The sequence below is a fragment of the Gavialis gangeticus genome, unplaced genomic scaffold (assembly GCF_001723915.1).
Source record: "Gavialis gangeticus isolate Ggan-Ray unplaced genomic scaffold, GavGan_comp1, whole genome shotgun sequence".
Classification (NCBI taxonomy): domain Eukaryota; kingdom Metazoa; phylum Chordata; order Crocodylia; family Gavialidae; genus Gavialis; species Gavialis gangeticus.
Genome location: NW_017728993.1, coordinates 49,669,172 through 49,693,194, shown reverse-complemented (window position 1 = coordinate 49,693,194; position 24,023 = coordinate 49,669,172). Strand labels below are relative to the sequence as shown.

General features: G+C 38.7%; 1 protein-coding gene across 2 annotated transcripts in view; it reads left to right on the top strand.

The window, feature by feature from the left end:
* COL11A1 (collagen type XI alpha 1 chain) overlaps window positions 1-24,023 on the top strand; it is a 334,641-nt gene that overhangs the window by 176,604 nt on the left and 134,014 nt on the right. For both annotated transcript variants that reach the window (XM_019501723.1, XM_019501722.1), the window contains exons 31-41: window positions 2,521-2,574; window positions 5,839-5,892; window positions 8,314-8,358; window positions 8,502-8,555; window positions 8,653-8,697; window positions 14,307-14,360; window positions 18,269-18,322; window positions 21,268-21,321; window positions 22,696-22,803; window positions 23,324-23,413; window positions 23,707-23,760. In XM_019501723.1, the coding sequence (XP_019357268.1) occupies window positions 2,521-2,574; window positions 5,839-5,892; window positions 8,314-8,358; window positions 8,502-8,555; window positions 8,653-8,697; window positions 14,307-14,360; window positions 18,269-18,322; window positions 21,268-21,321; window positions 22,696-22,803; window positions 23,324-23,413; window positions 23,707-23,760 (666 nt within the window). The remainder of the gene's footprint in view (window positions 1-2,520; window positions 2,575-5,838; window positions 5,893-8,313; window positions 8,359-8,501; window positions 8,556-8,652; window positions 8,698-14,306; window positions 14,361-18,268; window positions 18,323-21,267; window positions 21,322-22,695; window positions 22,804-23,323; window positions 23,414-23,706; window positions 23,761-24,023) is intronic.

Sequence of the window (24,023 nt, the reverse complement as noted above, 5' to 3'; positions counted from 1 at the left end):
TTAAAAAAAAAAAAAAAAAAAAAGGGATGTCCAGAACTATTTTCCTGCATAAACATATGCATAGTTGAGATCAGAATATCACTTTTTATTCAGTTGTAATGGGATCAGTGAATCTCAATCCCTTTATAACAGGATAGGAAATTAGGGCATTTATGCATGTGCTCTGAGAGTGGGGGCAGGGATGCTTTAATTACAGCAGCTCCAAAAGCTGCTGTAATTAAAGTGCCTAGAGTATCACATGTATCATGATCCCTGCACTGAAAAATGGCGATGGGAGCACTTTTAACTAAAGCTCATCAAACAAGCTTTAGTTAAAGAACCTCCATCGCCATTTTTCAGCAAGGGGACACTGATGCATATGACACTGGAATCTGCTAGGGCACAGTAATTACCATGCTTCAGCAGACTTGATTAATTGAATCTCTGTGACGTGCTGTACTTACAGTGCATCAGAGCAGCCTCACTGCTTGTGTATAGGAACCCCAAGTTTCTACTATAACATGTTAGAATCTTCCTGTATTTTCTGCCTTCAACCAGTTCTGATAGCACTGAAATACAGTACCAAGCAAAGCTAGTCTCAGTATACCTGACCTGGCAAAAATATTCCAGGATTCTTGCAGGAAGGCATATTGTTCCTATTAGATTTCTAGATGATTGCACAGTCCAAAGATACTTGCAGTATAGCCCATCCACTGCTTTCTAAAGTTACATTAAAATCATCATATTGTAAGAACTATGGAATTTGGGACAATTTATCTCCTTTCTGCTTTGGGGCCTTGTCAGTATTTCATGTTTTCAAGTTGTAATCCTGAACTACAAAGTCTAGAAAGGCTTTATTGAAATCTGAAGTTCTCACAGAATTTCATGACTCTGGGGACTGAGATTTCAAAACTTTAAGGAAAGCAGCAACCAGGAGAGTTTTGGCAAAATTGTTGGAGTTGGCAGTCCTGTTAGCTTAGTTTAAATAAGCCTCTGAATTTTGTATTCCATTTGTATAGATATGATACCATATGGTGCAGATCCCAAATCAAACACCAGCTTGGGGGTGGGGGGGTAATGAGAGGGAGTATTGGGGACTTGCCTAGTGCTCAGTGAATGAAGGGAAAATCCTTACTCTTCATAGCAGGGAGTGGCTGGACAAGACCTCTGAAGGTGGTGCTACAGCCCAGTGACTCAAATAATTGAAAAGAGCCCTGTATACTTCTCTAGAGCTGTGGGGGGATACCGAAACTATCCCATGCATCATTCCTGCCATTCATTGGAAGCTTCATAGCATGTAGAGGGTACTTAATTTGCACAACTCCCAAGGTGGTCCTTCTTTCTTTCCAGCTTTCACATGGTTCTATTTCACTGGAACCCTCTTCCAGGTGGTAGAATATGCTCATATAATGAAATGCTGAAGATACTGAAGAAAGGATAAGAAGCAAGTATACAGGAGTTTAGATAAAGAACAAAATAAAGTTGTTTGGTCTTAATGGGAGCATCTAAGTAAGACACTGATTGTGCAGTAGCCTAATAACAGTAGTGTCACCACACAGACAGTGCTAATAAGCTACTGCACAGAATTATGAGGCTACTGCATAGTGCCATCACTTAAAAGGCATTTGTCAGCACTACTGCACAGTAACTCCAGTTACTGTTCATTTATTTAGTACATTCTAATACACTTACTAAATAAATGCGCAGTAACCACTATGTAGTAGTGTCTCATGTAGACACACCTGCTGTCATTGAACATGGAGGCAACAGTCTTAGTAACTTTAGCAGGATTTGATAAAAAAAATTCATTCTGTGAAACTTTTCAAATCATTTATTGCATGCAGCTAGATTTAACGTGACATTAAAATCTAACTAGTAGTGTGATGATTATCTTTATAAGCAAATGATCTCTTCTTTTAAAAGCATCTGTCAGCAAGCGTCTATAAGCCTCCATGAATACAATTATATACATTTCCATTTACATAAGAATAAGTCTTTATTTCATCAGGAATAAACAATTTTAGTTTCCATGTAGGAATTTCTATCTTTTCCAGATCATTGCTGGAGTATAACATCATGTTTCATTTCTATGAATTATTATTGAGGAATGATATGTCAACTTATGGTTCAGTTTAGACCTTTCAAAGGCCAATCTTCTTCTTCAATCTTCTTTTTTTTCAGTGACATATAAAAAAAGAAGAAAACAAAAAAAAACAACCCTCTCCCCCCCAGCAACACTGATGGCCATGTTATCATGGTAACACTGTTAAAAGATGTGCAGTATCTTAATGCTCTTAATGTCAGTAGGTTAAAGTCTAGGAAGACCCCTGGGATGATGCCTTGACATCATTGAAATCACCAGAGAACTCCATCTACTTTAATACTATTAAGATTTTATCCTTGATATTGAGGTTTTGGGAGCAAAGCCAGAATATTTGGCAGGATGATAAAACTCATAAACTAGTAAATAATATGTTGTAGAAGACAATAATTACATCTAAAGCAATGTGTAAACTACTTCGAACTATATTTTTATTACAGGGTAAACTTGGTGTTCCAGGATTGCCAGGTTATCCAGGAAGACAAGGTCCAAAGGTAAATTATTTGAAAAATATACATTAACTGGTCTGTTATCTAAATTATTTATGAGGACTTACTAACAGTAAAATATATACTACAAAGGGTTAATTTAGTATAGGTTTGAGAAAAGAACCAATGTGGACTAAGCTAATTAAATTAAATATCTTTCAGAAACCTTTTTTTTCAAAATTAATAAAAAAGAAAGAAAAAAAATTAAAGAACATTTCTGGGGGTGGGAGGAGGAGAATGGGGGGTGGACGGAGGGAGGGGAGAGAGACAGGGGCTGAACACGGATGTCTTATCTTTGAATTGCTTCTCAGATGTGACACAATATAGTTAAGGATACCCTTAGCCCTTTTAGCTGAACTGAATGGTCCCTCAGTAAAATATTCAGCTTTGCTTTAGTCTAAGTTCTTGGATGTGTTTTAGCTTCCAGATTTGAACTGATAATACCTCCAGGCTGGTTAAGTAAAGTGTTTTTTATGTCTGTGGCCTACATTTTGGCCCTTTCATTTTACCTAAGTGAACTCTCTGAAGAATATTTATTCACTGAATGCTCTGTTAATGAAAAAGACTGTACGGTGTAAGGGAAGTATTCATGAAGAATATTCACCTTGATAAACAGGTCTTTCCTTCCTTTTGCCTTTTAACCCAAATGTCTGAGATCTGAGTCTTTCTTTTTGTTCTCCTTTACATCAGAACTCTCTTTTGAAAAGTCTTAACATGAAAGAGGTTTTACATTATTCAGTTCTAAGAACAAAAACAAAAAAAAAGAATAAAATGTACACTTCAAAGAAAATTGACAGATTTTTCTCAATACAGAAGTCATCAGGAATTTCATTATATTAAATCTTCCCCATGTTAAAACCTGATTTGATTGTAAGCTAGATTCACTGTTCCCTATTCTAAGAAGTTTAAGCAAGCAGATTTAAAAACAACAGTCATAACAGCTACTAAGCATTAAGTGTCTGGGGGGCTATTTTGGGCTTCATAATATATAGTCTTCATCTATAGTCAGGTTCAAATCAACATAAGGAATTATGTCAGCATAAAGCCCACATGAAAGCCAGAATAGCTGTTTAAAGAAAATAAGTCTTGTCCCAATATTCACCACTTGTTCATGGTGATTATTTTCTGTCACTTTTTGCTTTTCATTACTTTACTTCTTTGTGCAGTTCTTAGACTCCTGCCATTTATAAGATCATTTTAACTTTGTTTTTTTCTCCAATGTAGTCCTTCCTCATTAGCTTGATTGCAGGAAGTTCTTAGTGTACTGCACATATGAAATATTTATAGCTAAGCCTCTGATGCCAATGTTGGAACAGTTTATGAGTGTGTCTATTTTTCTCCCTTGTAATTATAAAAGATTTTATGGGCACATTGGGTCTTGAGACAAAGTTAGACATTGTTCAGATTTTACATTCCCTGAAGTCACATCTAATGAAAATAATTTAAAACACAAAAAGTTCCTTCTTGCTTTGTTCACTAAAAGCACCACCTCTAGGGTTATCTGACTCCAAAGACAATCCAGTTAGTGGGTAGCTGGAATGATTTGTTGGAAATGAAATATATTGAAAGTGAACCCTGAAAATCTTAGAAAAGAAGTGACAGAAAATGATATTAAGTAAAACTGAAAAGAGAAGAAGTAATTCTTATATTCTGGACACCAGTGTTTTAGATTGCTTTTAACATGTTGCTAAGGTGATTTTAAAAAATTGTAACTGGTTGTACACACAAAGATGAGCTTAACACAGGAAGAAGCGTGTGCAGAATGTGTCTCGTACTTTTACAGACAGAATGACCCATGACTTTTAATTTTAATATGTTGAAAGTAAATTTTATCAGGTCATAGTGAACTGGCATGGTAGCAGCTGACAACAAAACGCTCCAGAATTGTAGGGCAGAAGTCAAAAAAGGGAAAGGATTATTTGGAAAGCAGAGGAAAACACAAAAGAGGAAAGGGTAGTAATATCCTTAGAAGCAGCTGTACATGTTAATTCATGTCATTTCTTCTGTCTCTAACCATATTGCTGTGGTGGAAGGAATGGTTGCAGTTATAGAAAAAGGATATCAAATATTCCCTTAACATTCACTAAATACTATCTGTTAAACGCACAAAAAGGGTATTTTTGCCTTTGGAACTAAAACGACCTATGACCAAGGCTAATTAAAGTTGCACCTTGTACAAGTTTGTATAATCAGTGTGCAAACGTCATAGATTAATTGGATAACAGTATCCAGTGGCCCAATTTTGATTGGAACACAGGAATAGAAACAAGCAATTTTCCACTCTTATATACCAGCATGAGACAATACATTGTCATCCTGAAATGAAATCGGATTTACAAACTGGAATGCTGGGAATATGGGACACAGTGGAAAGGGAGTTAACATATCTTGTTGAAGATTAAGAGATCTGAGTTTCAGTCCCACTTTGGAGGCTGCCCTAAATCAACTCTGCTGTAAATGATCCCTGACCATTCATGCTATGGAGTTAAAGGTAACCAGACAGGATGCTAGTCACATCATTCTCTTAGGTAAAATTGGCTCCAAAAAGCATTGTGAATTAAACACATACCAGGTGTATGGTCTAACAAGCTCAGGAAAGCATTTGACCTTGGTCCTGGATACAAAAATAAAATACCAAACGCTGATGGACCAGTTTGGAATTTCATCAACTGATGGTAGCGAATGATCCAAAAGAAATCCAACAGTTTCAGGGTTTTGTTTAATTAGAGAAGCAGAAACATTATCTTCAGTGTAAAGAAAAACTGTTTCCTGATTCTCCACCCCTTTGAAATCTGATAGGTCACTTACTGTGCAAAGTGAATACTGTAATTACATTTTGATGTGTTCTTTAACAACTTTATTGCACGAAAGTTAAAAAAGTATAAATTATTACACAAGGTGTGAAGCAGCAGAGAATGGATCATTTCTCTTTCTTCTGAGATAATGAAGTTATTTCTAGCAATGATTGATGCTTCTTTCCTACTATTAACAAAAAAAATGCAGATTTGTTAAACCCTTTCTTATTTATTATTATGAAATATAATATCTATTGTTTATGTTGATGTTTTTAATGCATTCAGGACTTGAGGCATCATGGTAAGTTAATTTATAGATATAAATCAGAGATGGTACCATTAAAAGAGATTTTCATTGAACTAGATGTACACTGTGCATCAATTTAGTAATCAGCCTTAGATCCAGAATGAATACCAAATGTACTGTGGTGTTCCCTTAGATATTTTATAATATTTGTATTCCCTTTCCATATAGGGATCCACTGGTTTCCCTGGATTCCCAGGTGCCAATGGAGAGAAAGGTGCAAGGGTATGATATACTGACTTTTTTAATGCTTTATTAACTATTTAAATGCTTTATTAACAACTACACGATATCATAGTGAGACAGAATTAAACCAAGCAAAAAGTGTTTCTTTAGATAAAACAGACTTTATAGCTACATGAAATATTACCAAAATCTGTAAGATTCCTCATACTTCAAGGCATCAACCCAACTACTCTAAAACTTGCACAGAAAGATTTTTTTTGGTAGGTTATTCCATAATTGTACTTGGGGGGGAGGTGGTGGGGGTAGAGATCTTGCTTCTTTTGAAGCATCTATTATCAGACATTTATTATCAGAGAGAGAACAGTGGACTGAATGAACCAATGGCAAGGATTATTTTCCCATAGCTGTGGATTATCAAGTCATGTTGTAGTGTACACTCCAGGGAACTTAACTTTAATTTTCTATGCATTGATTTACTAGAAGTAAAACATGTCATAACCTGGGCTTTGAAAATAAAAAATACAGCAAGCAGCATGAAGAGCAAATATTTATTATCAAATAAATGCAAAATGTCAGCTTTTGCTGCTTTGTTTATTTGAAGTAGGTGGGGGGAAATCTATTTTGCAGGGTCTCCAACTACTGTAAAAATGAGATGTAGGTTAGAACGATCACTGCACTGCTGTCCGTAAAGTTCAACTGGATGTAGCCGGTCAGGTTGTTAGAAAACTGATGAAATTATTAGAAGTGAAAGGATGACTTGGAATTCATAGGTCATGACAGCACAGTGTGGCATTAAGTTAAACTGAAGTAATGTATGTCATTAATGTGACTACCAATCCATTTTATTTAGCAGTATAAAAACACACGTACAGATTCACCACTTTAAACATATCATTTATGAGAGGCAGTTGAATTTTCCATTTGCTTCTGGGGTGTTTTTTGTAATTGTTTTCATTGACACAAAAGCATATTATTATTGTGACCAGCCACAAGGAATGGAGAACAATGTTCAGACCATCCTTTTAGGATAAAGCAGCATTAAAACAGTCTCCTAATCAGCAAGTTAACTTAATAAAGTTGAAGATGTAACTTCAAAGCAAGACTTTAAAATATGAAATCTAAGAATGTTAAACATTCATCAAGTGTTCATAAAGCTTTCAGTTCAGCTAGGCATTCAATCATGTATAAAACACATTTAAGTTAGTAAAGTTTTTGAGTGCTTTACTGACAAACTTCTATGTTGGAATACAATTAGTTAGCTTTTGTATGTAACAGTTGTATATGGTAGAATTGTCTTAAGGTCATAATCATAGGTCAGGACTGCATTATGCTATGCACACATATACTGAAAAGACAATCCTTGTCTCTAAGAACCTTCAGCCCCAGTAGTACTATAGTACTAACATCTTTATTGTTTAAAGTGGTGTGAGATCAGAATAAATAAAACAATTGAAGTAAGCATTTAACTTTTAAAATGAGAGGGAATTTCATACTAAAACAGCATTTTGGGGTTGTCACTGCTGCTTTTTGTTTTTTAGTTTGCAATTCAGGTTTTAACAAATAGCAGTTACAAACCTTTTTCAATCAGAGGGGAAACCATTCCTTGAATTTAAAGCTTCTTCATGTGTAAATTCACTGCAAATTTAATATAAAGCCTAGCTTAAGGAAAGTGTTTCCCGTAGTATTATATTTATGAAAAATATATTGGAACTACAAGCGAAGGTCCAGTTTTTGGAGTAATTTTGTGCTTCTGATGCAAATGATGCGATCATTATAAGGAAGGATAATAGTCCTTGCTCCTTACTTTGAAGGGGTGACATCTGCCCTTTCCTCTTTGCCAGTGGAAGCATTTCTGGGGTATTAAGGTTGGCACAGGGGGCATGTTCCCAGGGAGATCTAAGGAGGAATTCTGGCTGTTCCAGAATTCTTCTCAGGATTCTAGTCTCTGGCTTAGTCAGAGGAGACGTGAGCAGGGTGCGGGACCTGGGGCAAATCATCCTGTGTGGGGCCCCACTCCCGGATGCAAGGGAAGCTGGTGGCGGTTTCAGGAGTGGGAAGGAGGGGGGTGGCGAGCAGCTGGAAGTGCCGGATTTGGTGGTGGATTCAGCTTGGGGGCTTGTTGCTGAGTGGCTGTACGTGAAGCCAGTGACAGCGTGGAGTTGCTGCAGCCGCTTCACTTTTCTCCGTGGGGCTCCCCAAAGCATGGGCCTCAGGGAAGTCACCCTGATTCACCACCCCCCCAGGGACGGCCCTAGGCTTAGTCCTTCATACCTTCCTTAATATGGTCTAGTACTTAAGGCAGAATTTAACCTTGAAGCAAAGGAAAATATCCCAAGAAATTGGTAAATGATTGGTTTTAGTAAGAACCTGTTTATTTCAATTAAAATGCAGAATAGATAGTTAAAAGATAAAATAGCACTTGATCCTATGAAGATGATGAGTTTGGGCTTTCTTTGGCAGGGTTTACATGGCAAGCCCGGTCCGAGGGGACAACGTGGACCAACAGTAAGTATTTTATGTTGTGTCTTCAAAGGAATGCTGATATTTGCATATAAATTGTCACCTCTGCAGCCCTGTGAAGAAGGATGCAACTCACATGTGCTCTCATACCTGAAAACTCTTGTTGTTTGCCTGTGTCAAATATATAGGGTCCACGAGGCTCAAGAGGCCCAAGAGGTCCCACTGGAAAACCAGGCCCTAAGGTAATTGTAAGATGCTATCAACTGATTTGCTGCAAGTACTTTTTCATAAGGAAAATGTAAGATTTACCCTTGAAAAAAATATTCTTTGATTTCCTAGGGCACTGCAGGCAATGATGGCCCCCCAGGACCACCAGGCGAAAGGGTATGTCACTTAGATAACTGTTCCTCAGTTAGATAATTCTTTCCAGCCACTTATGTTTGAAGTTTTTTTCCCCCCCTTTTTTAAAAAAATATTTTTATTTTGTCTTTGTATTTCTTTGGCTTGGACTAGAAGCATTTGGGCCACCACACTATGACACAAGAAAGGTTTTCTTGACAATGCTGTCCTTCCTGCAAAGCTAGAAGCTTGTTCTTTTGCTATTAGTTTTGTATCCCCAAGAGGCTAAAAGAACCATGTGGACTTTTGGTTGTGTATCCCTGATAATTTTGAGATTTGCTCTCTGTTACCATCCTCAACACAGCTCCAGTAGATTCGTGGGTTTTCAAAAGCCCTCACCCCTTCCCTCTCCATTAGAAACTTATTCTTTTATCCTAATTAGTTAAGAATTCCCTTTAACACTTTTTCTGTATACTTGTTGCTTCTTACTACATTACAGTCAATACAGAGTCAAATATGCTAAGTCTATTTGTTCAACAGCATATATGGAAAATATTTATAAAATTGATTTCTAACTTCAGGACAAGAAATATAATTCCAACAGCTAAATGAACATGCTTTTTGAGGTATTTTAAAGTGGCTTAAGCCAAATGACTTCTTTCTTTCCTAATTTCCAAATGAACATTCTGGTGGCTTGTTTCCATATTACTTTAGGAAGCACATAAATGTTTGCCTTTTAATTTAAAAGAAAAAAATCTTTGCCATATACATTTCAGCTGGGCATTTAAGCATGTATTAAATACTTAAAATCAAACATATGTTTGAGTGCTGTATTGAATAGGGACAAAATTCTGAGCTGGAACACAATTAGCTAGCTTTTCTGTTCTCTCTATGACCTCCAGAATCTTGAATTCCAAGGTGATCAGGGGCCATGTCTACATGTGACACTACTGTACAGTGGTTACTGCATATTTATTTAGTACTTGTATAAACAAGTAGCTCCGGTTACTGCCCATTTATTTAGTACTTGTATAAACAGGTACTAAATAAATGGGCAGTAACCTGAGTTACTGTGCAGTAGTGCCAACAAATGCCTTTTTTGTGACGGTACTGTGCAGTAGCATTGCATCTTGTTTTTTGTCATGTGACTGCGCAGTAGTATCAGGCTATTGTGCAGTCAGCATCTCGTGTAGACATGCTCAAGATGTCGTTTTTTTAAGCAGCGTAGAATAATGCTTAAGGCCATATTATCTGCTACACTATTTGGGGGGGATGTCTGGACTAGTAGCATTTGCTGAGCAACAGTAAACAATCTTCCCTGGGAATGTGTGAACAGTTAGTAAGAGCAGTGCCTGAAATAAATGTCTTAGTTACCAGAAAAAGTGAGTGTAAGTAAGGATGGCTTCTGGGATAAGGGCTACAGATCAAGAGTATATGATGAATCTGCGATCAGGAGAATGTGGAAGAATTGGAAATGCTTTCTTTAGAAGCTGCTTTTTAGAAATTTTGAATTTCCACTGCTTAAGTGTCTGCAAGAACTGAAACAACCACAGGGAATTTTCCACTGTGTCTGTGTTTGTCTCATCTCTACTAACTTCAGACAGTGTGTGTCAGCTTCTAAGAAACATCTATTTCTATTATGAAATATGCATGACTGTATGCAAAAGGAAAGGTAGATGTCCAATTTCTTCTCTCAAAAAGGATGGCAAACTTTTTGGTTGAAAACCATTAAATATATAAAGAAAAAAGAATTATAAATATATGTGAATGATGGTTTCTCTTAAATGAGCCTTTATCTGTCTTGTAACTCAAATCAAAGTTCCTTGGAGGAGATGCTTACCTAAAAGCTTAACAGAGTGGCTGATGAACTAGGAGAATAACTGGAACAGAGGGAAGCGGTAAGATAGAGCTGGGCAGTGAGGCAAAGATTAGAATGATAGATGGGAGCCAGTACAAAAGGGAGGGCTGTATGTAACAAGTGAGTGTCCCTGGGCCAGTCTAACTGTAGGCCCACCTACTTGCTTCAGGACGAATTGCCAGCCTACTTTTTCTGCCACACCTTTGATGATACAATCTAATGATGACAATAAGGTGGGAGGCTATCCATTTACTTGCCCTGATGCCAAGGGTTTACATACATGGCTCTGACCTCCCCTGTACCATGTCCCATGCCTCACAGATGGCGTCTATGTTACTCCAGTGTCTCACACTGGGACCCAAGCTCCAGAGTCTCACATGAGACTCTCACTCCCCACTGAAGCTCGCAGTCACTGTGCCCTAACACTGGGGTCTCCTTTTCAGTCCATTGCCCAGGGCTCCAAGTCCCCTCTCAACTCAGGGCTTCAAGCCCCATCTCCTGCCCTGCACTATACTAGGCAGTGGAGGAAATAGGGAGGAGTTGGTTTTCAGGTCATGGTCCAGAGCTGAGTGTAAAGGGTAGTGAAATGGGAAATATCTAGAAGTTAGAATGAAAGACAGTTGGGGATCACAATGGAGGGAGTAATGAGTGGAGCAGGAGACTTAATGATGGTGAGTATGAGGAAGAATAAGGCCAGGCAAGGAGCTATAGAGTCCTCCGTATGGAGCTGGTAAGCAAAGATCTAGGAACTGGATCAAGGAGGAGTGAACAGTGAAGAAGGAAATAATAGACAGATATGAGACACAGCAGAAGAGACATCCATGAGAGGAACTAACTAGTTACAGCAAAAGGAGAAATGTAACAGGCATACCCTTTCATCTGAGAGTGACCCTTACAGATCATTCATTCGGAGTGCCCATATGCTCCAAAATGGGGCACAGAACGAAGAGTGAGTAAAGGTGAAACTAATGTTCCAGCTACTAGCTGGTAGGTGTTAACTGTCTTTCTTCTATGGATAACTTAAAGAAAATCTAATGACAAAAAAGGAAATGTAAATTTAACAACAAGATAGTATTCAAGTAGTTCCTGTTTGTATGAACCGTGAGCCCAGTGACTTGAAATCTGAAGTCTATATTAGGAGTTAAAAAAAATGCAAACTTTTTTCATTAGAAAACCTCAGGATTTGAGGATCGAAGTAAGGGAGGGATTTAGTTGCCATTTCTTGACCATAGCCTTTGAGTTCATAGATTTCATAGACTTCATAGACATTAGGGCTGGAAGGGACCTCAGAAGATCATCGAATCCAGCCCCCCGCCCCAGGGGCAGGAAGTCAGCAGGGTTCATAGGTTCCCAGCAAGATAAACATCCAAATGTCTCTTGGAGGCATTCAAAGTAGGTGCTTGAACCACCTCCGGTGGCAGTCTATTCCAAAACTTGGAGGCTCGGACAGTATAGAAGTTCTTCCTTATGTCCAGCCTGAAATGGTCATGGAGGAGTTTGTGACCGGTTGACCTTGTCATCCCTTGGGGTGCCTTGGTGAACAGACGTTCCCCCAGATCCTGGTGAGTACCCCTGATAAACGTATAGGTGGCCACCAGATCACCCCCGAGCCTGCGCTTTTCCAGGCTGAAGAGCCCCATGGCTCAGCCTCTCATCATAAGGTCTGTTTTCCTGACCTCTGATCATGTGCATGGCTCTCCTCTGCACTCTCTCAAGCTTCTCCACATCCTTTTTGAATTGTGGAGCCCAAAACTGGATGCAGTACTCCAGCTGTGGCCTCACCAAGGCTGAGTACAGCAAGTTCTCTGCTTTTAACCCAATGCTAGAGAGGAATCAATTTGTTTCATATTTAGGAGAACCAAGTTTAATATTTTTCTTCTTAAACTGCCCCACTTTTAAGAGCTTCTGATTTGTAGGCAACTGAAATCTCCTCTGCTGTTTCTGAATATGATACAGGAAAGTGAATCCAGTAATATGCAGTATGGAGTATAATTAAAGTGGGGGAGGTTTGAAGGTTCAACCTATGGATAACTGTGTATAAAGAGACTTTGGAGATGTACTAGAGAATGTGGATAGTGTTATAGAATCAAGGAAAATGTATATTAACTCTGGTGTGGAACATTTTCTGGGTAATCAAACCACATGGTTGAGTCTTATTTGCTAATAAATAGTAATTAAATTCTGCACGGGAACTGGATTCACTTAAGACCAAATTCTGTCTGCTCCTAAACAAAGAGCCTTTTTCCTTACAGAGAGACACACAACACTTTCCCACTGCAAGAGGGAGCCATACTTTTGGCTTTAAGTCAGCATTTCCTTACATTTCAGGTTGTAATTAATGAGGTTCAAAGGGACTCTAAGACAGTTAGTGCCTTACCACAAGAGCAGAAAGCTGTCATAATTCACAGGAGATGGCGGACTCTCTTTGCAGGATTTTTACTTGACATTTTAAGCAGAAATTTCTAGCATATTTTGAAGCTGATCTAGTAAAACTGTACAGCAGCATGATATGTAGAGCAGGACAAGTGAATGACTTGGATACACATTTTTGCTGTGTAGCCACATAGAATAAGACAAGGGTTCTCTGTTTTCTTTCTTAAAGGATTCTGCTTGCTTTCTTGCTTTATTACCTTATGCATGTCTTCTAACAGGTAAAAGTCTTTAAAACAGTGTGAAACTGGGCCCCATTTAGACTATTAACAGCAAATCCCAGCAGTGATCAAATGGAAAAGGTGTAGTTACTTTTTAGTGAGCGCTTCTAAAATTGACCATCATATAAGCTAGTTCTTTGTACTATTTTTCCAAACTTTCCAAAAGTATGCAATAAAGTATCATCTTTTTAGAGATGTGCCCTCTGTGTTGCTAACTTTCTTTCAAGAGTGTAGGGTGCAGACAGAAGTCCAGCATTCTGAATTACAACAATCCCCTGGATCAAACAGAAGTTCACTGTTGATTCTGGGCGGGGGAGGGGGGGTGTGGATCTAGCTGCTGACAGCCATGTACATCTGGTTTCCCCCAGCAACAGCCCCTTATGCCTGAGAGCCTGTCTCTGTTTTCAGAAGGGGAGGGGGGGAAGAGCACAGGGAGCTCATTCTAGGGGTTCCTCAGCCAGCACTGGTGGACAGGGTGGGTAAATTAGCGACCCCACCTCAGGGAACCTTCAATATATCCTCCCCACCCTCCAGCAGGAGACATGAAAAAACCCCAGACTGAACTCCCTCCACTCCCTTTCCACTCTCCCATTCTGAAAACAGTGACAGGCTAGGAGGCAGTGCAGACAGAAGTTACAGAAGATACTGTGATTTGAAACATCTTCATCTGAACCCTCACGCAATAAGGTTTCAGATTTTCACCAGATCAGCCATTTTTGAAGTGGTGTGCAGCCATGCACTTGTGTTTGGCCACAGCTATACATTGCTTTCTGTGGTCAGACCCAGGAAAAATTGTCACTTCTGTCTGCACCCATAGTTTTTTAGTGCTACAAAATTCGAATTCTTCTTATTCTACAGATATTGCTAGATGTTGGAAAAATTGTCCAAACAGTTGGCAAAGTGCAACTGCATCTGATGTGATAAAGGACTACATGTCATGCATGATGTCATACAGGAAATCCCATCAACCTGTGTGTATTTGAATTGCTGGTAGCAATATGTATGTGAAATTCATAGTTGGCCTTATCTTTGTGTCCAAATTTTATCTATAAAACTCATGAGCTAACTTAATTGAAGTAAGCTCTTTGGTCTGATGACACAGCCTCAGGAATAATACTTTACCTTTTGGTTTATCTTCATGTTAGGGACCACAAGGGCCTCAAGGACCTGTTGGATTCCCAGGACCAAAGGGACCTCCTGTGAGTATCTTTTAAAAGTTACGTAATTATTATGCAGATAATTTGCCATAGAAGACTATTGAAGTTGATATTTGAACTATGTTACATTTTGTCACAAATATCTTAGACTTGATTAATTATAATGTATCTGGGGAAGAATATGTAGATTGCAAACAAGCAAATCTTTTTTAAGATTAAGTACCATTAAGGCTGTGGTAAAACCCTACAGAAATTAGATATTCAAAGCACTGAATGAGATTGTCTAGTTTCTAACTGTTGCAGCTCATAAGAGATGTAATATTTATGTACTGAACTGGGAGTGGGAGTCCTGCAAGACCTTTGCACTTCAAAATTAGGGGAAGATGAAGTTTCAGCAGGAACTCTGAATTCCCTTTTGGTTTTCAGATATATATATATATATATATATTTTTTTTTTTTTTTTTTTGCCCAATTTTTTTTAAGAGGAAAAGAAAAAAAAAAAAAATATATATATATATTTTTTTTTTTTTTTTTGCCCAATTTTTTTTAAGAGGAAAAGAAAAAAAAAAAAAATATATATATATATTTTTTTTTTTTTTCTTTTCAGCACATATTTTGTTAGAAGGAAAGGAAAGAACAAAGGACTCCCATTGTAGACAGAAGTATCTGAGAATGGATCATATTAATATTTTAGTTTATATTTAGGATTTTTTTATATTGCATTTAATATAAATTAGTCCTGAGTATGACTGTAAACTTCATTTGACTGGAGAGCCTGGTGGTAATGTGGCGGGTCTGTGTGGTGGGGTAATTCCTATAAAATACTACAACATTGCAAACTCCAAAGTAATGAGAGTGTATGGAGTCTCAAAATCCTAGGCCCATTGCCTTGTGGGTACTCCTTAGTTGGAGAAAGGCTAGATGGCATCACTCTAACAGAAATGCACCCTCACTGAGGGATTAGGCAGTCAGCAGCAATTCTTACCTATTGCTTTGTGGCAGAAGTTGCAACCATGGTAGCACTAAATGTCTGGACTAAATCTGGCCTTGAGATTGTTTCAGTCATCTAAAGTGGGGATGGTAGGTCTTAGGTAGCCTCCACTCCTGCGTACTGTTGCCTAGGCATATGAGTCAAAGGTCTTGGTGTGATGGTCTCAGGACTCTGTATAAGCAGATTCATCAGGCACCTAGCTAGACCTCTTATTCATACACCATGATCCAGAGAATCAACATTTTCTGCTACTAACATTAAATATATACTCAGGGGTACATTAAAATGTAAATTATCAGCTTGTTTATCAGAGAGAGTCTCCCCCTTCCCCCCCCCCCAAGCTGCTGGAGTCTGTCATGTATATCCATCCACCCTTTACATACTTATTTTTAAAATGCAGATTACCAATCTATTAGAATGCAGTGCTCATTCTGTTGTGACTTGTCATTTAAGTCTTTCCAGGTTCATAGAGGGCAGATTTTTTTTTGGTTATGTTTATAAAAAGTAAAAAAAGAACCTTATCCATTTGCATGCATTCTAACCACCACCTAATAATACAAGATGTTTGCTGCATTGGATTCATCCTTAAAGCTCATCTGATTTGAACATTTTTTTAAAAAGTACTGCATGTAAGGAAGACGAATGAAATGCCAGAAACAGCACCAGTATGAGCTTGACAGCTCATTTACATAAAATCACTTCCCATAATTAGCTCTTCAAAACTCATTCTGAATGCATATGCACCAAGGAGGCATACACGCTTGGCAAGATTGTGTTCCTCCTATTAGGTGTATGAGTGGACTTAACTGCTTAAGTGCAATTCTATTCCGCCCTGCTCAAGTCTCTGAAAATTTGTTAATGCACCCAGTTTTGTAAGACAGCATCATTTTACCCTTAAGATTACAAAAAAACAGTAAGGGAGAGGAAGACCTACATATATTTTGTATTAACAGTTTTTTAGGGATCTGAGCAAGGTGGAACAGAATCACCCATATGTTGTCTCTCTTTCTGTTACATTTCACCTAATAAATGTCTACATTAATTTAAAATATTTCACTTGCTGGATACAATATTAATTTAAGAGCCTATTCCTGATGGAAAGTAAGTCTACTGATCTGGCTTATTTTTTATTGTTTCAAAATGTAGTGCCTGCTTTGTCATGGTATCATACATTTGGTCTATAGAAATTTACTCTGTTTTTAGTTCCACTGAAACCAGAAGTAGGTTGTCCTCTTCTAATACTCCTGAGAGAGAACAGAGGATGGATGGAAGTCTAGTTCATGTGATTCTGAAAGAATTTTTCCCACCTGTTCTGTGGAACAAGATTGCAGTCCAAAGTCTTGATAACACACAAAGAGGTCCCAACAACCTGTACACCAACTCTGGCATCCCAGCCTTCCCTGCTATCTTAACATAATAACTTCCTTAGGTTCTTTGCTGTGGAAAATGTTATGTCAGAAAAGTTGCACACCCCCACTCAAGTTATCTTCCCTAAGTAGTAGTTGCAAGGGCAGTGGAATCTTACACACATTTTTTCTTTATCCTTTCCATCCCATATGCATAGGGTTGCCATATGTTTGGGTTTTCCTGAACATGTCCTTTTTTTTGATCCTCCGATCTCCAGCTGGGGAAGTGGGAAGGTTAAATATGGTCAAATGTCCAGAATTTTGGTCAGCTCAGCTGTATGATGGGGGTGGTGTGCCCACTGGTGCTGGGAGAAGCTGTCCAGGTGCTGGGGTGCAGTAGTGAACTGTGAGGCTGCCAGGCTGCAGAGGAGATGTCTCCAGTGTCCTAGTGACTATCAAGTTCAGTTTAGTTTCTCTGCCTCAGCAGAGAAAGCACCCCCAGGATCCTAGCACCTGCCTTTTTCTATCTATTCCTCTTGCCAGCAGCATCTGATCACCATGGGGTCTGGGACTGCAACTTGTGGAGGAGGCTGAGTTGTAGGTAGCAGCCCACTGTGGGAAAAAGTTTGAGGGGGGTGGGGGAGATAGCAGCCAGGAGAGGGAGCAGGGGGCTATGGCTTGGAAGTGAGGAGCTGGGGTCTGTGGGTCCAGAGTGCAGGGCAGGGGGCTGCAAGTCAGGAGTGGGGGGCGCTAGTAAAGATGGGGGGCCATGGGTTAGGAGTGAGCATCCCTGTCAGAGCCAGGAGTCCCTGGGTCGGAAGTGAGGGGCAGGAGCAGGGCTGTGGGGTGGAAAGTGGGGGTTGGTCTTTGGCTTGGGATTGAGGGGCAATGGAATCGGCAGGGCCAGGGCTCCAACGTATTACTGCCCCTCACAGTCATATACTTCCCCGCCTCACGTGCGACAGATGTCCTCTTTTTTGGAATTGGAAATATGGTAACCCTACACAAGCACAGTATAATGTTTGCCCAGGAGATACCAAAAACGAATTTAACCCTCGCACCTTGTCCAGGGCAGGTAAATTCATATGCTAAGAATGCATTTCCCTAATGATGCTGATCCTAGAGTTTGGTTCTGCTTAGAAAGAATAAGAGTTAAAGGAAAAAAACCTTTGATTTCTTTATCACAATATGTATGCATTTAAAATCATTTTGCCATTTTTGATTCTCCCTATGCTGAACTCTGCCAAGGGAAAAACTTCTCAATAAAGCTTATCTTTAAAACAGCTTGCTTTAACTTATGGTATAGGAACAGGAAACAAGATTGCAAATATAGGGACTTGGTGTGAATTTAGAAATGTTACACATTTGCACGCGCGCGCACACACACCACAATTACATAAATAATTTTCCTCCAAATTACAGAGTGAACAGAAAACTAAAATATTGAAAAAATATATCAAATAGCTATCAAATCAGTAAAGCTGTCCTGAATGCTGTCCTGAAAGCATATTTTAAAAAGTCAGACATATAATTGGGCCCAAATGGTGCACTCTTTCCAGAACCAGAAATAACTAAGAAATCTATTTTTTTTTCTTTTTTTTTTTAAATTTCAGGGGCCACCTGGAAAAGATGGCTTGCCCGGGCACCCAGGGCAGCGGGGTGAAACTGTAAGTAACTTGATTCTGCTGTTTTAAGCTGTTGTCCATCTGCTGAGTTCATTGTGATTTTTAAAAAGAAAAAGGCAAGAAGAAGAAATGGATGGCTGCTTTCTGGCTAAAATCGTAGGAATCAAGGGAAAGATGATGTTTTTGGTACATACCTGTATTTCTTTGTGGAACACTAAAAATCCACATCTGACAACATGATTTATCTCTATAATTAAGGATAAGATGATTTCTTCTTTTGCCCTATTATTAGCATCACACTGAGCATAAGAATACGATACAGTTAGAGGCAGCATAATACTTTGAAGAAGATCTGTCAGAAACAACATAGTATTTCCCTTTGTCATCAAGTGCCATGTAATAAGGCAGAACAAAACTTGAAACCTAACAATTTAGCAAAATGGAATCAAGACTGATAGGACCAGGAAAGCAGAATTGTTTGGGATTTCTTGCTGGAAGGGCATCTATTTAGGCAAGTGATACATTCCAGAAGGGCATTGCATTTAAGTTGCAACACTCCTGAAGACTAATGGAATAAAACATGGAGATTTAGTTGAAAATAAAAAAAAAAACATTTAGACTGGAATTGGTTAAGGAATCTACCATTGTAGCTTCTAAGGACCTAGTCCAAGCCAGAGAGATTTGTATATAATTCTTAGGATTTGGATAAAGATTTGAATGAACCAATACAGTAAAGTGTAGTAATTGTCAATGTGCAGAAGGCCTTTTAGACTCCAGCTTCAGAATTCTGGAAGCCATTTTGAGGCTGCTGAAGGCAAATTATTAGTCTGGGGAATCCTCTTTGACAAATTACAGGGACAATTTCTGCTCTTCCCTTAAAAACAGAAGAGTGCGATATCAAGCAGTGCAACAATTCCACCTGTGTAACCAGTTATAGTCTCCAACACTGTGGCCTCATTTTACAATCCTTGCTGTATCTGGGAAGTGCTTTTATGCCAGTTTTGAAAGGAAATACTAACCAAAAATGTTTTTTTCTGGTTGCTGTTGTTACTCACTGAAAAAAAAATCCATCTTCTTGAAAAGCCATTGTCTACTAAAGGAAACATAGCATTATAATGGTGAATCAGGCCCTAAGAAGCAAAAGTTATGATCTTTCCTTAGGCATCTGTTAATTTTGGTGGGAGCTATGTTCAAATCCATATTATGGAATTAGGCTCAAGGGGGAATCCACATTTTAATGAGAAATATTGTAGACTCTTTCTGTCATTTATAATGGATTTCTAAAGTTTTCAATTTTTCCTGTTAAACTAATATTCTAAATAAATGACAAATCTAGAGTCAAGAAAAAAATAATATTCATCTCCTTGGAAGTGACTTCTAAGTTTTGCTGAAGTCATCTGATGTTAATAAGGAGGCATCAGGTCCATAAGTAGTCAAATTAGCCGGCACCTCTCCAGTTTAGTATTTTCCATTTTTTGTAGAAATTAACCATTTTGCCTTGCTGTTTTCAACTAGTATTTTCTTCTTCTCTACAATTTATTCAGCTTTAAGGAATTGTTGCAAAAATCAGATGAGAGTATGCTCTATTTGCTTATATACATGCTTGATGGAATAGTTAAATGCTAGTGAACACACTGTTCTTAAAGCTGTGAATAGTAGCGGTTTTCAAGGGATTTTCAGTGAATATGGCTCGAGTTCAGCACTCCTTTCTCTTCTTACACAAGCAGCACTTCTATATAAGCCCCCAAAGCCACAACTAGTATTGCATCAGATTGTATCTGGATTTCTTATGGATACATAGTAGAAAAAAAAGAGAGAGGGATGAAAGACACAGAGTCCTGATGCCTATAGTGGGTACTATGTTAGAACCTCTGCATGGTAAGGCAAAGACTGCATTGTCCTTAGGTTGTGTAGCTATGAATCTCTTCCAATGCTGAGTTGTTTCTAAGTCTACAAACAGACATCAAATTTGCCCCAGGATATACCAAGTTATTCCAGGTCCAAGTGCTCATTCAGATGTACATATTCGTTGTCCTGGCATATGTCCTAAAAAGACTTATGGGTTAAGAAGTACTAACAGTTTACCCCAGGACATTTCAAAACATGTCTGAATGGTCACCCTATGATTTCATCATGGAATCAATAGCAGAAACATGGCAGTGCATTCAGCTTGCTCACTAAACCCTGATTAAAAGGGTGATATTTGTCCATGCCAGGCCCAGGATAGTTCTCTTCTGGGACAAGTGGAAGCTCAGCTTGTCCAGGGATGAATGGAACATCTATTCTGAGCCTAAATGGCACCAATAAACCTGTGGACAAATAAAGTGAAGATACCAGAGAATTTTCTAACTACCTATACAGCTCTTGAGAAGGAACAGGAAATGCAGCAAAATATGGCACTTTCTAAAAAACTGTCCCAACAATATTAATATTAATGTACATTCTCTCTTTTTGATTTCTGTCATTTCAAGTTCTTACTCACTCCTTTTATCACATTCAGCCTTTACTTCCAAGCTCTATTAAAAAATGCAAGCATGCAGCACTTCCGAATCTCTGTTTCATTCAATTTTCTTTTTTTTCTTTTCTCCCCAATCCCCTCTGTGCCTTTCTTTATATAATCATTTGTCAAGTTTGGCTTTGTGATTCAAAATGAATATGTGTAAAAATATGTATTTTAGCTGAGTCTCAGCAGTATCACGCATTCAGAATCACCTAATCAATTTAGCTGACAGAGATCTGTGAAACTGAGTGGAATTCCTTCACAACCATAGATGCAGACTTCAGAATGATAGGAAATGGTACTTTTTGGAAAGATTTATCACTATTTCACATTGAAGTATAAACAGGAATAATAGACACCTCAGTATTAATTCTTGAAGAGGATGATCCCCTACAAAGATCTTATATCTCGCCTCCTCATTGGAATGATTTTGCTTCCTCTGTACCTCAGTGTGTCTTTCTATAAATATATTATTTTTAATTTTCAGGGTTTTCAAGGAAAAACTGGTCCTCCAGGCCCAGGTGGTGTTGTTGGACCCCAGGTATAGATTCTAATAGACATCTAATTATATAATAATGCTTGCAGATTGTTTTATGTCTAGTGTTAATTATTGCCATTTACATAGTGTTATATAGAACCTTTTTTCATCATCTTGTTAATTGTAGCACTACCAGTTTACATATAGCAAATTTAGCAATTGCCAAACAACTCTATAAAAAATAAAACACTAGGACTTGCTCTCCACTATATATTAGTTTGTCATTTACATAAGTGAGAAGTGGAAGTTAATAATGCATAACAAGACCCTATATTTCAACCAGTTTTAGAAAGAAAAAATGTACTATTTGGCCTTCTCTTAAGAGATGAAAGTAAAGGTTTCCCTCGATTTATGCTGTACATGCGTTCCCAGAGAATGGTGCATAAATCGAATTCGCATAAAGCCAAACCCACTTTGCAATGTAACAAATAGGGATAGGTCCCCATGGCGGTGAGGGAGGGAGGGAGTGAGGCTGGAACTAGGGAAGGGACAGGGAGAGGGGTGTCGCTTCCAGGGCTGCACAAGGCAGAAAAGCAGAGGGAATAGAGTGACACTAATCCCAGCCCCAGTTGCAGCAGCCCTGGGAGTGGCCAGTGCCAGCTGCCTGCAGCCTCTGGGCTGCACTGTGCTCCACTTGTCCCCACTCGTCTCTGCTTCTGGATTGCGCTGTGCCCTGGTGCAGGCAGCTGGTGTCAGCTGCTCCTGAGGCTGCTGCAGCCAGGGCTGGGGTGAATGGGGCCACAGCCTTTTCTCCTCCCCCCACAGACTTACCTGCTTGGGCGGGGATCTATGCTGATTGCATAAGAGTGAATTTACCTCTCATATTGCACATTATGGGTCTAAATATACTCATTGCATAAGAATGAATTCGCATCTAAAGAACCCACATAAATTGAGGGAAACCTGTATGTTGATCTGTTGGGTTTTTGGTGAGATTTATTGGTTAATTAAAAACTCACAAGGTTTTATTTGTATTTCTTATTTTGGGTTACTCATTTGAGTTGCTTCCAATGGCACATTGCTTTGTCAGGCTTCCATTTGCTTTCTATAAGCTGTCCCCAGATCTGAGCAATGCTGAGTTTGGGGCCTTCAGTAACTGTGGAGCAGGGTCAGGATTTTACTTTGTGGAAGATGCACAAATATATCCACAGAAAGGATATGTTCTGAGATTTGCTATAAGGCAAGAATATTTCACAAGACAACTTTGCCTGCAGGTGAGGATGAGGAATTCATGCTATCTAATGGCAATGGTGCTCCATAACACATACTGGGAGCCCCTTGAAAAAAATTGTTGTAGGAGAAGATTGGGGATTAACCAATAAAAAAAAAAAGTATTGAAATTGCTCAGGATGACTGAGGTGTTATTATTGTGCTTAGGGTCCTACTGGTGAGACTGGCCCAATTGGTGAAAGAGGTCACCCAGGTCCTCCAGGCCCACCGGGTGAACAAGGCCTTCCAGGTGCTGCAGGGAAGGAAGGCGCTAAGGTATTATATTGCTTTTTGAAAGTGGGTTGCTGAGGTGATATATGGGATAAATGGGCTTGCAAACATATACTTTTTATGTCCCTACCAGATATAGAATACAACAAGATTTCCCACAAATGAGCACATCTTAGCAGCTTGCCAAAATTAAAGGCTCTCATTTAGTACTGCTCCTGCTCCCAATGAAGAAGGGAAAATTTTCTGTTGGCTTCACAGAGAGTAGGGTTGAGTCAATAGTTGAGGAAAAGAGTGGTTTGCATATGGCCACATATTTATTATTGTACAATGGGGCCACAGGTACATTTGTACTCAAGTCAAGTTAATGTAACTTAGGTATAAATTTAAGATACTCATAAATTAAGTTTAGGGGACTGTGGAGTACCTGGATGGAAGGGTTGATTAATTAGGTGGATGGATATTATTTGCCATTCATTTAACCAGAATTTGGCATGTTATTACACATGAGTTAATACATTTTTTTTTTAAACTTCTTCATTTATTACCATGTAATATGCTTTCACAGGGTGATCCAGGTCCTCAAGGCATCTCTGGAAAAGATGGGCCAGCAGGTCTTCGTGGTTTTCCAGGAGAAAGAGGCCTTCCAGGAGCTCAGGTACTGTATAGACACAGATGAGAACTATGGCAAACAGTATTTGCATAGCAACCAAGAAGACAATGTAGTAAGCCTTTCTTTACAGTAAGTTTTTCACTCTGGTCAGAAAATAAAGTCCATGGAGAACACCAAATGAACATCTGTAAGGGCCAAATTTCAACTGCTGTTCATCCAATGGTGCTAATATATTAAGTCATTTCCCCTTAAGTTTTTAAAATCCTTCCTATTAAATATGTTATGATGTAAAGCTTCTTCATTTTTCTCAGTGTAACATGCTTCTCTCTTTTTTTTAGGGCCCAGCTGGTTTAAAAGGAGGAGAAGGCCCACAAGGCCCACCTGGACCAATTGTAAGAAACTAAAATATTAACGTCCATTTTCATTCTTTTCATATAGTTTTGTTTTCATCAACAGAGCCTGTTGAAATCAGCAAGCTAGCCTAAGCTATTCAAATCAATAAGTATTTAATGGATCTATACATGTAAAGAATGCGAAGGTACTGAAATAACTGAAACTCATACTGATAGCAAGTAAAACAGTGAATTATTTCTGAGTATTGCCAAACATCTTTAAAAGAAGGGGTGAGATACTGGAGGACTGTGCTGTACTGTGG